Genomic DNA, 15,000 nt, shown 5'->3' on the forward strand with positions numbered 1-15,000 from the left:
GGCGCTGGCGCTGGCCGCTGGCAGTTCCCCAACCGGCACTTTGGCCTGGACGCCCTGGACCTGGTGGACATGCGGGTCTGGCCCTTCGACATAGACCTGGTCATCATCTACGTCTACTCCGTCCACTGGATACTCGCCTTCCTCATCCTCTGCTTCGTGGGATACTGTTTCTTTTTTTGAAAAGGGGGGTGGTGTCTACCAGATACAAGGGGTATTGTTAATGAAAGGGAGGGGTTTCATAATGACAGTTTGGCGCGGTAGGGGAACATGATGTGCACATAGAAGACTATGGTTGATGATGACATGGTTGGGGAAGTGAATTATTTCATTTCAAGGGGACGTTTTGATCACCCACTAGATCAGGGGTGGGGAACCTATGTCTAGAGAGCCGTTTTCGGCCCTTGAGGCCGTATTACCCAGCCCCCGATATAATTTTAATGTTATGCAGCAAAAACATGTTTTTGTAAAGGAATCTCAGAAATTACATTTGCAGTATAATTAAGTTATATTTCAGGGGACCTAGAGAAGGTGGAGTCTGTTTTAAAGGTGGCTGCCTTCAATATAGGCGTTAGTGCAAGGGGAAATCCTGATTTGTGTTCATAGTATGGCCCCTGGAGGACTTCTACAGCCCTTGGAGGAATTTGGAAGTGGCCCCTGGAATGAAAAAGGTTCCCCCCCCCTGCACTGGATATAGGTGATGCTTAGGAGAGGGAAAGGGGGAGTTCACCAGGACAATTTTGGGTGGGAGGGTGGCAAAGCATGACATGCACATAAAAGACTACTAATTTTGGATTGATGGCCCAAAATGACCTAATTTCACTGGGATGTATTGATGAACCGCCAGATACAGCAGGTGCCACCAAGGAGAGGGAGAGGGAGAGGGAGGGGGCTCATGGGTTCATGTATGACATGCACATCGAAGATGCCTACTAGCAGAGTTCGGTGTGGAACATTAGTAAACCTCCCTCCCGAAGCCTCATACAGTATCGGTAGCGTTCAGCAGTATTGTGTTGTGCTTCCCATGCTCCAACTCGATCGTTGAGTGGTTGGCTGCGGGTTCGAGCCCCTATTGGCGAACTGTCTCAGATCACCTCAGTTACACACACATGAGACTACGACCTGGTTGGGATGTGGGCCCAAAATGACTGTCTTTCAGACGTGTTGATCAACCTGATACAGGTGGTAGGTACATAAGAGAGTGACAGAGGGGGTTCCTCTGGACAATTTGGAGGTGGAGAGCATGTCACACATGAGGCTTTGATTATGTTTGGAGTGTGGCCCAGAATTACTTTATTTCAGGAGGGAGGGTTGACCGCCCACCAGATACCGGGGGTGCTGATAAGAATAATTAGGGTGGGAGTTTGCTGCCTAGAGGGGTTCATCATGACAATTCCGGGCTGCCCAGAGAATGACATGCACACATAGTACTGTGATGGCGCAGAAATGTATCAAATCTGCATAGAGCACTGAAAAACTGCAATGCATTTTGGTTAGAAATGTATCATGTGCATGCATGCGCGTGGATCAGTTTGCTCCGTTTTGATTGGTTTCTGTGCCATCGGGAAAGAGGTGTACACTATGTTTGGGGTGTGGGCCCAAAATGACTTTCTTTCAGGGTTGTAGTAGATCAGGACTATCAGACCAGGCCACTTTATTAGAATAGCATGAAAAAGTTGATTTATTTCCATAATTCCATCAATAATGTTAAACTGTCATGGATTATAGATTCATGACCCAGTTTTTTAACTATTCCAATCATTAAAATGTTTATTTTTACACATTTTGGTCTCCCAGCTCAAAAAAGGACCAAAATTCAACTGATTTTATGTGCACTGATGTGAAACGAATTTTGATGAAGAAAATTGTGATTTTATTACAATATTCTAATAATGCGAATTTCCCAATTCATGGGTTTTTTGAGCTGGAAGGCCAAATTATGCAAAAAGAAAAACTTGAATGATTGGAATAGTTAAACAACTGGGCCATGCATCTACAATCCATGACAGTTTAACATTATTGATGGAATTATGGAAATAAATCAACTTTTTCATGCTATTCTAATAAAGTGGCCTGGAGCTGTAGTACAGGGATGGGCAACTAGAGGACCCGGGGACCAGGAGCGGTTTTAGGAAATCTGAGGGCCTGGGCAAAGAACAATGTTGAGGCCCCCTTTAAATTATTAATTAATAATTGATGGTGTATAAATGCAGACAGTGGCGTAACAACGGAAACATGGGCCCAGATGCAAGATTATCTAGGTGGGCCCCATCGAGCTGCGGCCAAGGGCCCCGAAAGCTTAAATTGCCACTGCATGATAAATCGATGCATAAACGTCAATTGACGGCGGGGCCCCTGACTGGACGGGGCCCCTGGCAATTGCCCGACCTTGCCCAATGATAGAACCGCCCCTGCCGGGGACCACATGCCGCCCGCCTCCTCACTCAGTGCGGCCGTACATAAAACAATTCTAAAGATAATATGTACCAGATTAAAAAAAAAACTACTGAAATTGTTCTGTTGCCCAATAGAGAACACTATTCCTTCTAAACAACTTCAGCAGTCAGTGAGCAAACAACCGCACATCAAATTCTGCGAGTAGCAGTCAGATCCGTGGTCATATGGTCCTCTGATGGTGGCAGTGAAAAAATGTGGCCCTCCTTGTCATCAAAGTTGCCCATGCCTGATTTAGAGGCTATGATGAGGTTGAAGTGGGTGCCTAGATCATTTTCTTTCAGGGAAGTCCAGTGTTTCCAGGGCCACCCCTAAGCATCAGTATTCATGACTGTTATTGACAAATTGATAACTACATAGGCCCTACCTGTTAAGTAATTGAAAAAAAGACTTAACACAGTAACACAAGAAAAAAGTTGAAATGGAAGACAAGCCATGAACTTGTCTTTTTTTCTTCTCTTAAATGGAATGAAGAGTAGCAAAAATCATTATTTTTTTATTTATTTTGGTTTGAACTGTGTTATTCAAGCATTTTGTTTGATAAGTGTTATTTTGAAATAATGGCATGATGCTGTCATTTTGAAGAGACCTTACCAAGAAGTGCATTTACTATAATTGTCTCCTTTTAGTATTTTAATTTTGAATTAATGTTGCCTTACTGCCCTCTGTGTCCTCTTTAGGGCGTGAACATGGACCTGTCACCCTATGTTGAGTAGAGATTTTATTTGTAAAATAAAAAAGGTTTATTAAACTTAGTGGAGAAACAATCTATTATGAGCCCATTGTGTCTTTTATTGCTAGACTTATGCAGTTTTACCAAAGTAAAGTTGGGGAGACAAACGTTTTAAAGGATAATTTATTACAACTACAGCTTCAACACAAGGTCTTCCTACGCCCTACGTGGTCTACTCCAATCCCTCTTTTAGGCCTTTGAAATGTGTGCGTCATCCTCACAGATGATTTTTGTCAAAAGTTTTCTTTAATTAATGTAGCCTACTCTAACTAGTTCATATCTGCGGCGTTATAAGTTATAATTAGGCCTATCTGTATATATTAAATGATGTTTGGATACCTATATGCGTCATACAGTTTGCCCAAAAGACTTAATATTTTAATTTTCCATTTCGACCATTTGGGGACATTATTGTGAAGAGCGTTTAGCAGCATCTGGCGGCCACTGATTGCGCCTCTCCTCTCCTCTCCTCTCCTCGGCTCCTGTCGGCGGTGGGCTGTTGAGCCGAGCAGCACTTGGCCTTCTTCAGAGGTGAAGGTGACTCGCCTCCATTGACGAGACGAGGAGATGCGGAGACAGAGTCGTCAGCCAGCCTCGCTGCCCCCTCCAGTCTGAACGTCAGCCGAACGGTCGAGGAGGGAAGGAAAATCAAAAGCGCATGGTGCCGTCTATCTTTGCTGGGAGAGAAAACACCAGTTTTTGGCGCAGAGCGAACAGTGTGGGCTATACGTGACTCCGTGACGTTTTTTCCTCTCTAGGTGGGTTTTCATCGTGGATTCGTATGCATGTGTTCTGCACCGAACGGGCGAAAAAACCGCCCCAGATCCGCCGCAAACATATTTCAGATCGGGAAGGCTTCTCAGAGGGACCCGGAGAGGAGAGAGAGCACCGAGAGCGCTCGGAAAGCACAGCGAGCCGTGGACGACTGCAGGATGGTGAGTGATGGAGCGTCCTTCCACCGCATAGTGGCATGGTTCGCCTTAAACTGTTCCACTACATAGCCTGGCTACATCTAAACCAAACATACACCTGTCTGACTGTCACTTCAAGCAATGGCCATTTCTATTCGTTTGCCTCCAGGGTGGTTGGTTTCCACAACAAACAAGAGCTTTGTCGTTTGGATGATTGTTGATTTCATGCAGAATGGGAATGAGTATAGGCAACATGCCCTTCACAACGGATGCCTTCCTCCATGTAATGTGTGAGAGATCCTGTTGTCTTGTCATCTCACTGGCGCAAAAATGCTCCAAAGATTTTTTTAGCGCATTCTGGGCCATTTCTGCTCATTTACAATTTCCTTATGTATTCATTTATATTCTTGAAACGATTGTCTGGACTCATTGACTAATGATAAGGTGTTGCATTTCATTTTTAGACTAGCACGGTGTTGTCTTAGTATTATCGGTCGCTGGCGACATTGTTTGGAAATAAATATTTGGGAACAAACAAGCATCACGTTCTCTGGTGCTAAACATGTTAACAATGCTTTTCAGTAATGGGACACACGGTGAACACTAGGTGCGGTTTTCATTCTATAACATTTATTTACGTGCAAGGTATTTGCATGTAGGTCAACGTTGTCTCCTCAGCACGGTGAGAACGTGAGCAGTGGAAAAACAGGTCACCTCATCTCACGCTCTCTTGCCTGTCATGCGCATCCTCCTTCCGAGGAACAAATAGGTAGGCGATTGGAAAGGCCCACCACCATCGCCACGCACGCATGAATGAAACTTGTCCTTGCCCTCTTCTTCCCCAGACCGTGCAGGAGTTCAACACCCTCGTGGCGCTGTATCGTGAGCAGGTCATCTCCATCGGGGAGATTTCGGCGGACTGTCCCTCTTTGCGTGCCCAGATGCAGAAGACGCGCGTCAAAGGATGCAACGTGGCCCGCGCGGCTTACCAGAACCTCACTGTCATTTCAGGGTGAGCGCCCTTATAGAGTGCGATAGAACATGTTGTTAGTGCGTGCATGCGACAGTAACCAATGAATAAATGAACCCAATTCCTGTGAATGGATTTGCAAATTTGTGATTTCTGGTCAGCATTTAGATGTAGATGAGTCTCTTGGTTTGGATGTGCTGTGCAATTGTATGTAGGCTATTGATATTTGAGTAGTCACTTAAAGGATAACTGCAGCCAATTTCAACATGCAATTGTAATGCTCACACTACCCTGGACTTTCTCTTTTCTTCAGACCTTTCAGAGATCCTGGTCATTGTAATGGGGGCAGGTGTTTGTTTACATTTCAAAAAAACATCTCGAGTTATTCCCAAAACATCCTAAAGGTTATTCAACATCAGCAGACAACTAGCAAACAGCGATAACTCTGGGAAAATATTTGGAGTAGGCCTATGCACAATCTGCCCCCATTAGAATAGCTCAGATCTCAGAAAGGGCTGAGCCAAAAAAATGCAGCATCTCAGGGTACTGGCAAGTCAAGGGGTAATGTGAGCATTACAACTGCGTGTTGATATTGGCTGGAGTTATCCTTTAATTAAGCCCAAATGGGAATGAAGGTGTCAAGTAGCCTATGCATACAATACCATACACATTTCAATTACATAGCAAGCACATTATACAATTACACATACAGGCATACAGAACATATTATTTGTTTTTCTTTATGCCAGGTATAATTAACATGTACTGAGTAGAGATACTGTATTTATCCCAAAGGGAAATGAAGTTGTCAAGCAGCCTACATGATATACATTCTAAGACAGCGCAAATACATTATACACACATACATGGAGAAATTAAAACAGCTCAAACATACACAAAGAGTCATTAAGACAGACCAAACGTGCTATACAGATCATACAAACAAGCGTCAACTTAGTCTAACCATGGTGCAAAATGTGTCCTGGTAAGATGCCTTGGTTAATTGATAATAATAGAATAATGTGCTGTCATCATCGTCATCGTCATCATCATCATCACAGCTCAGAGGAAGGAGAGATCCAGCCAGAGATTTGCCGGCTCTTCATCCAGCTGCAGTGTTGCCTGGAGATGTACATCACAGAGATGCTCAAGTCCATGTGTCTTCTGGGGGTCCTACAGCTCCACCGCAGAGGTACACCACCGCGGCCACTAGGTGGCTCTAGTGCTCCACACCAGAGTTCAGTGCACACAAGTAAACATAATATACAGTACATGTGAATAGTTCAGATGCAAAACCCCTTAAGTGCCTTTTCAGAAAATAATCTCAATTCATTTTTATTTAATACAGAGCTATCAAAATTGCATTTTAAATTTTTTTATTTATGTAATATAACTATTTATATGTATTATCAAGTACATATATGTAAACCAAACCAACAACGGGGTTCTCTAAAAATATAGAAGTGCAGGTCTTCAGAAATGGAGTTAGGGGGTTTTGCATCTGAACTCTTCATGTGTAGGCCTATTCCATCACACACTTCTGTTCTTACCCTGTTGGGTTCTGTATATTAACATGAATTTACATGAAATATTTTTTTTGCAGTTTTTTTGGTGACTGAATCAAAAGTTTCACAAATTAAAATAATCTGTTGAGTTGTCCCACGATTCCATTTTTGTTCTCGGAATGATTATTTGTTACATAAAGTGTCACAGCCTAGTTATCCTTAAAAAAATGTTGTATTGGGTTTTATTTTTGACAAAGCAGGATGAAGTTGAAAGAATTTAACCAAAGAAACATCTACACATCACGCATGCGGCAAGACGCTCAGGAGCTTGTCTGCAACGGGTGTTCAGGACCCGAAAGAGAAAAGAATGCCCCAATGACGGCCAGTATCAGGCTTCAACACACAGGCCCATCAGAGAGCCTCTGCTAATTCCACATTTGACCTTCAGGATTCCTGTATGAGGGACACCAAGATAACTAAAAGTGTTTGTTTCTCAGGCAACCGGCCCTGTCCTGAGCCAAAGTAAACAGCATTTCCCCTCGCCTTAACCCTCACGATTCCTGTATGGAAGAGGCCAAGTTGAGCGCAAGTGTTTGTTTTCCAGGCAATGAGCCGTGCCCGGAGCCAAACGTGGACTGCAAGGTGGACGAGAGCTCCGATATTCCCATCCTGGAAGAGCGATCATCCTCCCCCTTGGACTTCCCACAAGACCACTGGATGGTGTGCACAGACATTGAGAACATTGAGAGGTACTGTATCCCAGTCAGATCTCACGCACATTCAATTCCTTTTTTTTGCCGGGTGCAAAGCATTAAGTCCATGTTAGGCCAGGAAAAATCGCACACTGATGAGCTCCCGCGTTTAATTGTCCATCTTTATTTCCGAGACGAATTTTAAAACGGGAACTCATCTGTGTGTAGTTCTTCCTTGCCCTACTACATGAACATTGAGAGGTATGACATGACATGACATTACATGACATTTAGCAGATTTTATCCAAAGTGACTTCAAGATGTGGACATTATCAGGAAAATGCAATGCGAAGGGGAAAAAAAGAGTAGGATAGAATAAAGGAAGGGGTGTGCAGATGAGTAGGGTTTATGAAGGAACACTTTCAGAAGAGAATAGCCTTCACAATCTGCTTGAAGGTTTAAATACAGTAAATATATAGTAATGTATTACTAACAAAGTATTACTAACAAAGTGGTTGACTATAGAAGTTGTCTTTGGAATGTATAGAATTACAATGAATTAAGTAAAATACTTCTTCCACAGAGATATAAGAGACATGAGGAATCTTCTGACCAAACTCAGGGACACCATGCCTTTGCCATTGAAAAATCAAGGTTAGTGTGTGTGTGTGTGTGTGTGTGTGTGTGTGTGTGTGTGTGTGTGTGTGTGTGTGTGTGTGTGTGTGTGTGTGTGTGTGTGTGTGTGTGTGTGTGTGTGTGTGTGTGTGTGTGTGTGTGTGTGTGTGTGTGTGTGTGTGTATGTGTGTTTGTGTGGAGAATGTGTGAGTGTGTGAGAGTGAACGTGCACCTGTGCATCTGTTTACGTATGTGTGTGTTTGTGTTAGTGACGTGATTGCTTCTGTGTGTGTGTGTGTGTGTGTGTTTCTATCCGTGTCTTATCCTCCAAAATTTAGCCATCTGACATTTAATCTAGCATTTTTGATGGTACCTTAATCCAACATCCCTGACGGGGTGGCCCTCCATGGGCCCTGGAGGGGTATCGGTGATCAGTCATGCCAAGGTCAAGGTTGTGGCTGAGAGACCAGTGGGGGTGGTGGGCCAAAGATAGCTGTGCCTGCCACTTGGGTGCATCATTATATAGAGAGTGATTGTGAACAGCGGTGAGCCTGATTGTGGTTTATATTCCTCCCCATTATCTCAACTCATTCTGCATATCTCTCTCTCGTTCCCCTCCTGTTAACCTCTATTATCCCCACCCTATCTCTCGTTTTTTTCCCCATTCCCTGTCTTCCTCTCTGTGTCTGTCTGTCTGTCTGTCTATCTGTCTGTCTCGGTCTCGGTCTGCCTGTCTGTCTCTCTGTCTCTCTCCCTCTCTCTCTCTCTCTCTCTCTCTCTCTCTCTCTCTCTCTCTCTCTCTCTCTCTCTCTCTCTCTCTCTCTCTCTCTCTCTCTCACAGATGACAGCAGTCTGCTGAACCTCACTCCGTTCCCGCTCGTCAGGCAGAGGAAGAGGCGCTTCTCTGGGCTCTGCTGTCTTGTGTCTGGATGAGGCCTAACTTTAATAACTCCCACCCCCTCACCCCCAAACATCCCTCCACACAACAGCCACCTAACCCTAACCCAACCCAGGGGTGCATTTCTCGAAAGCGTAATTGCTAACTACTGTAGCTACTTTGTTGGTTGTAGTGCAATTTCCCATTGGCAACTAACCAAGTTGCTAACTGCTAACAACTATGCTTTCGAGAAATGCACCCCAGACCCCCAACTAATATGTCCCTGATGCACAAGGTCTGTAATGTAGGTGTACGTACGTAGTATGTCAAATGATCTGTCCCTTGTAGGTAACATATGGCCAACTACTATTGGATTTGTCTCTCTTATTCGTGTCCACCCAATGTCTCACTAATTTATTTTATCAAAGGTGCTAGCCAGGGAAGCTGACAGGTGGGGACAAAGGGGTCAGCTGTCCCGGGCCCAGGGAGAGATGGGGCCTACAGTTCGGTCTTCATTACATTGAATGTGTTGAGTCAGGGGGCCCTTTCTGATGGCTTTGTCCCGGGCCCTGCCAAAGCTGTCAGCGGCCCTGGTACTAGCACATGTATACTAAGTCAATATGTGGCCTGTTCTTACACTCTCTGGAACTCAGCTCATGTCTTTCAGCCTAGCACTGCAGTTCAGGGACAGATTCTAAAAACAAAAGTTAGATGTTAAGTTATATCCTGCCCAATAAACATAAATCAATCTGTTGCCGCCCTAAAAAAGGAGATTAATAATTTAGAAAATAAAAGTCCAGCCTCACACTGTTTGGCCAAGTAAATTAATGGTTGATGAGTGCTGAAATTGGATAACCTGGTTCTCACGATGGTTGTTCACGAAGTTTAACGAAGATGCACGAAGCACGAAGGGTCTGCGTGAGAGCCAGGCTAGGAATTGGAGGAGCTCAGGTTTAAATTCTGAATGAGAAATGTATGAGGGAGTAAATACCTAAACAGTCACCTGCACCCTCGTTCATGGCTGAAGTACCCTTGAGCATGGCACCTAATCTCACGTTTCTCCAAGTGGACTGAACCTATCCAGCTGTACATCGCTCCGGATTAAGAGCACAGTCAGATTCATGCAATGTAATCTTTGATTTGACTGATGGAAATGTGTCTTGGAAATGGTCTAAAATATTCTGATGATGGTGATACGACATTCTGGATATGTTCCTAATCCTAAAAAATCCCTATATTCTCTCAAGTCTCTCAAGTGTGTCTATCTATCTAGCCTGTGTCTAATTGGCCTTATCTGGTGTTCTGATAGAACCCCTTTAAAGAAACACTAAGTAATTTGCCCAACAAGTCATTCTCCCGCCCTGAGATATAAGCACTTGATGTTTTTAGGAAGTGGCGTTAACTGAACATTTCTCTTAGTTGAGGAGAAAGGTGTAGTGTGCTGCAGCTTTTTGTGCTCCCAACTTCACCAGGATTTTACTTAGTGTTGCTTTAACCTATACCTTAATTTAAATTCAATGTCTTTCGCTCCAACCTGCCATCAGCCTACCATGTGAACTGTGATAACTAACAACACTCTTTCTCTCCATGCACTGTCCTTTCCCCCCCATCCTGTCACTGCCAACTTAAACCTGTGTTGTTGTATTCTGTTTTGAAGGCAGGTCACTTTAACCAGAGTTTGACACATAGAGTATGTATAAAAGACACTGAATGGAAGGGTAAATCTCACCAATACTGTATGCATATTACAATTTGTTTACCATCTTTGTTGAAGGATGGTTGTGTAGTACATTATTGGCCATGCTCGTGCCTTGTTGTAAGACTGGTTCATTCAAAGAGCCTAGAGCCAGACAATAACAACAATGCGATATGGTAAAACATGTTTTCTAATTTATTTAATATTTTGAGTATTGTGCAATGTATTTTCTTCTTTAGTCTTCCATGAGAAAAGGGAATCTGTATTCATGCCTTTCGTTTTCCTTTAAGGGCTTTGCAATGCTTCATACGAAAGCCATCATCAACTCATTGTGAGCACAGTATTAGACATCTGTGTATATAAATGAACTATACAAATAATATATACATGTATATATATAAAAAATACTTTTAATGTAAGTACTACAAGAATGCTATATGTCATTGTTATTACTTTCCTCTGGACTGTATATCCTCCATGTTTTGGTCAGTCTAAAGACTTTATTATTAATGTATGGGCTGAATGTGTGCAGCATGGGTGTAGCCTGTAGCGTCAGATGTGCTCTGTTGTCTCTTCTGTGGTGTTGGCCGACTATACTATAAGCCATTTTATAAAGTAAATAAACTTTTTTAATTTAACGGTCAACCGTAGTTTTTGTATCGTCTTGTTCAATGCTACACACACACTTCATGTAGCTATCACATCAAAATCTGTAGGCCTACTCCTTATTTCATGGTTAAAACACGTTCCAATCCCCCAAACAGTTTCTGCCATTCTACATGTTGCAACATCTCTGTCTTTTTGAAAAGTACTGTATTTTGGGGGGCTTTATGTGACAGGAAGTGGAATGGTACGAGGGCAACAACATGGGGAGATCAACACAGAGAAACACAGTTCGGTAACAGCGAAGGAAATGATTGATGGAGAGATGGGGAAGGGTTGGTTAAGGACCCAAGCCGGACTCAAACCCGGGTCCCCATGGGCATACAGCCCGTGTATGGTATCCATACACAGCTCCTCCAGCATCTTAACTGCAAAATTTGTACTCTTTCTCTAGCACATGTGAAAACACATATTTATATACAAATAAAACCTGGATGACCAAGTTGACCCAAAAGGTGTACCAGCGGTGTAGTCAGAGAGAGTAGAGAGAGAGAGGTTCCATTGACCCATTGTTTCCTGGTTCTATTATGGGCCCCCTTAGGCAGACCTAAGGACTGTTCTATTCATTGTAGGAGCATTATGACACGGCCCTTTAGGCAGACCGGAACCTGGTCGCGTTAGGTGTCCATAGAAACCTATTATGTTGGCATATCTCTATAGAATATCTCCGGTATAGTCTACTTTTTTGAAGTGGGTATACTGTATTTACCTTGAATGGTTGGGGAGGGGCGGGCTTTCTGTGTCATGTGACCTAGCTCTACCTCCTTACCTGATATACCTTTCACCTGCAATTGTTTGGCATGCCCTGATGAAGACAATGGGTCGAAACGCGTAGGCATGTAGCCAGTATTTAATAAAGGCTTTTTAAACTTTAGTAAGGAGTGCCTCAAATAGTGTTTTTTATCTTTTCATTGAAGTTTGGACGCCCAAGTTCTTTTTGATGAGCACCCTTTTTTACTAACTGGATACAGGACCCAGTGAAGCATTCCCTTTTCTCTTTTTTGTGGGTATACTGTATATTTGAGCATTTTTTGAAGTGGGTATACTGTATATATTTGTCCTATTCAAAACAATGGATAAATCAATTTTTTGTGAGTATACTGAAATCCCTGAAATTTAGAAGTGGGTATACTCTGTATACCCGCGTTCTACGTAGACTACACCACTGAGGTGTACACTCGGCAACTATCTGCCCAACAAAAACACTAGTTCTCATGTCTGGCATGCAGTAATTCCAACACACACACACACACACACACACACACACACACACACACACACACACACACACACACACACACACACACACACACACACACACACACACACACACACACACACACACACACACACACACACACACACACACACACACACACAAAAACACTTTCTCTTTCTTTGTCTCTATCTGTGTCTCTCTGCAATTAAAGGGTCAGGCCTCCTGTCACAGGCCCGAACGGAGTGTGTCGATGGATTCCAGATGGCAGCATTTACTGGCAGTGTCGTCCAGGGAAGGTCCTGTCGGGGGTTGAACCAAGTGGTTGTGCAAAAAGTAGAAGTATTTAGGGAAGGGGATAAAACCATAACAAGCAAAGGCGGCCAAGTCAAGACAGGAAGAGTTTGTGTGTTGTGTGTCCAACCCAAGCTAGCATCCAGTGGAAGCTTGGAAGGATTACTAAGGCCAAGCAAGCAACACCAAATTGGTCCAATTAATCTGCACAGGGACTTCAACGGGCCAGGTGGGTGGATGAATATGGATCTTTATTAATATGTGTATATTGTATCTACTAAAGTGTGAATGTACTGCATGTGTTCTGTCTACCCACACAGTAAATCTTGCTGTGTTAATTCAACATTGAGAGTAAGATTGAACACTCTTGTAGTTTGTTATACACTCGTAAGTGTTGAAATAGCATTTTGTAGTTCACACACACACACACACACACACACACACATGCACTCACACACACACACACACACACACACACACACACACACACACACACACACACACACACACACACACACACACACACACACACACACACACACACACACACACACACAGTCCAAAAGTATGGGTCTGTGTTTCTGTGTGTTTCTTATCTCTACAGTGTATGCTTTCATGTCAGTAACGTAAACCATTTACTGTCAGATGATGTTGTAAGCGGAGGTATTCAGAGATCTCCCAGTACACCTACAGTAGCCTGGAAATGATTGTGCAGCATTTACTTTTCACATAAGTGGCTTATACTTAAAGCACAAACATCTAATTCATCCACAGTTTACAGCAGTGTGTATTCCAAACGACCCACTTAGTAAGCAATTGATCAGTTAGACATCTTCAAGCTCCAGAACGAACTCTTGTAGTCGCTTACGATTTAGATACCCCCAGATCAGTGGTTGTGAACCAGGGGTAGGCTATGGGTGCATCCCAATATGTGTCCTTGCCTCCTCCACTTGTGCTTGTCTCCTCGTCCCGCCTCCTGGCCACTCCTCCGTGGAGAAAACGATAAAGTTTCCCAGCTGTCAGCCTCGCCACAACAACTTTTGAGGGGCTGTTTTTCATTCATCATCTCAATTGCAAATGAGAAAAAGACTTTACAATTGAGCTTTTGCAAGATATTGAAATATAATGCTGTTGTCAGTGATGTCATCATGACGAGAAGCAAGTGGAGGAGGCAAGGTCACATATTGGGATGCACCCCATGTGTATCCCTAGTGGTATGCAAGCACACTGCAGGGGCTATGTGGAAAAGTGAAATATGGCTAAATAGGGATAGACGAAGAGATGTAGAACATAGGTTAGGGGGGACTCATGACGTGACAAAAAGGCTTAGGGCAGGGGTGTCAAACTCAAATTGACTGAGGGCCAAAATCAAAATCTGGAACGAAGTCGGGGGCCGAACTCAGCAATTATTTAAAAAAATTGACAAATTGTGCATGCATGCACCTCATACTTGTAGTTAAATTCCACACACACTCTTTCCTAACATATTTGTCAGTTCAAATGTGTCTGCACATCTTGTGACACAGCAAATTTCATGTAAGTTGTGTTACGCTAAACATTAATGGTGTATTTGGGCCAATTGTGATACACATTTGAAATGATCTTGCGGGCCAAATAAAATGGCTCCGCGGGCCAAATTTGGCCCCTGGGCCTGAGTTTGACATCCCTGGCTTAGGGTATAGGCAAGGGAAGAAGTGTTGGGAAACATTGCCCTAAGTAACAGTGAATCTTCATAGACAGTAGAGTTTATGTTATAGAAATGATGTAAACAGTAGAAACTGAAGCATGGAGGTCTTGTCTTGTGTCTTATCAGCTGAAGGATCTTCTTGGCTCCAGCGCAGGGATGCATCGTCCCGGGTGGCTCCTTGGACTGCTGTGTGGTCTGGCCAGTGTCATCGCGTGCGTCTCTGGCTGTCATTGTGACAGATACCCCTGGTCACAGTGGAGCGCCTGCTCAAAGACCTGCAATCACGGCACGCAGAGTCGGCGCAGGGCCATTTCGTAAGATTCATGTTTTGTGAGAAAGCCCCCCTGGGAAACTCCAACAGTCATTGTGACACAGCACTCCACAACACACAGTCAGGAAGCTGTGGGGTTACTGTACTGTATGTACTCCACAAGTGGGTTTTCAGCCATGTTTTTCAATTTATCAATTTGCAATAGATCTTCTGACTGAAGAAAACATGTGCAAAATGCAAATGTTGCCTAAAATCACCTCACCTACTCATTAACCAATGTTACTCTACTACTCTACCTCCTACAACCCCATACGGTAGAGTACTTTTTTTTATCATTCCCGAGGGAAATTAAGGCGTATGAGACTTAGAATGTACAAGTATATCAACACAGCGACATGCAGTGACAGAAAAGTAAAGAC

The 15,000-nt window shown here is 43.5% G+C and overlaps 3 protein-coding genes across 3 annotated transcripts in view; all 3 read left to right on the forward strand.

Moving 5' to 3' along the window:
- rnf180b (ring finger protein 180b) overlaps nucleotides 1–1,647 on the forward strand; it is a 17,531-nt gene extending 15,884 nt beyond the window's left edge. The window contains exon 8 of the mRNA XM_063211114.1: nucleotides 1–1,647. This exon is cut by the window's left edge and continues 26 nt beyond it. Within this exon, the coding sequence (XP_063067184.1) occupies nucleotides 1–180 (180 nt within the window). The 3' untranslated portion in view covers nucleotides 181–1,647.
- A 2,065-nt stretch (nucleotides 1,648–3,712) lies between these two features.
- rgs7bpb (regulator of G protein signaling 7 binding protein b) lies at nucleotides 3,713–8,968 on the forward strand. Its single transcript, XM_063210008.1, has 6 exons — nucleotides 3,713–4,119; nucleotides 4,941–5,107; nucleotides 6,127–6,257; nucleotides 7,175–7,319; nucleotides 7,846–7,916; nucleotides 8,719–8,968. Exons 1-6 carry the CDS (start codon nucleotides 3,970–3,972, stop codon nucleotides 8,808–8,810), a joined length of 756 nt encoding a protein of 251 aa, XP_063066078.1. The 5' UTR covers nucleotides 3,713–3,969; the 3' UTR covers nucleotides 8,811–8,968.
- A 3,750-nt stretch (nucleotides 8,969–12,718) lies between these two features.
- Nucleotides 12,719–15,000, forward strand: part of c6 (complement component 6) — an 18,042-nt gene continuing 15,760 nt past the window's right edge. Inside the window, exons 1-2 of the mRNA XM_063210007.1 lie at nucleotides 12,719–12,852; nucleotides 14,437–14,624. Coding sequence (XP_063066077.1) covers nucleotides 14,467–14,624 — 158 coding nt within the window. The 5' untranslated portion in view covers nucleotides 12,719–12,852; nucleotides 14,437–14,466. The remainder of the gene's footprint in view (nucleotides 12,853–14,436; nucleotides 14,625–15,000) is intronic.

Source organism: Engraulis encrasicolus, chromosome 11, assembly GCF_034702125.1.
Source record: "Engraulis encrasicolus isolate BLACKSEA-1 chromosome 11, IST_EnEncr_1.0, whole genome shotgun sequence".
NCBI classification, from domain to species: domain Eukaryota; kingdom Metazoa; phylum Chordata; class Actinopteri; order Clupeiformes; family Engraulidae; genus Engraulis; species Engraulis encrasicolus.

Excerpts from the sequence above, each read along its gene's own strand:
- rgs7bpb (XM_063210008.1), top strand. The coding sequence starts at position 3,970 with ATGTGTTCTGCACCGAACGGGCGAAAAAACCGCCCCAGATCCGCCGCA. Across the intron at positions 4,120-4,940 it reads CCGTGGACGACTGCAGGATG|ACCGTGCAGGAGTTCAACAC; the intron begins GTGAGTGATGGA and ends CTTCTTCCCCAG. Across the intron at positions 6,258-7,174 it reads CCTACAGCTCCACCGCAGAG|GCAATGAGCCGTGCCCGGAG; the intron begins GTACACCACCGC and ends TTTGTTTTCCAG.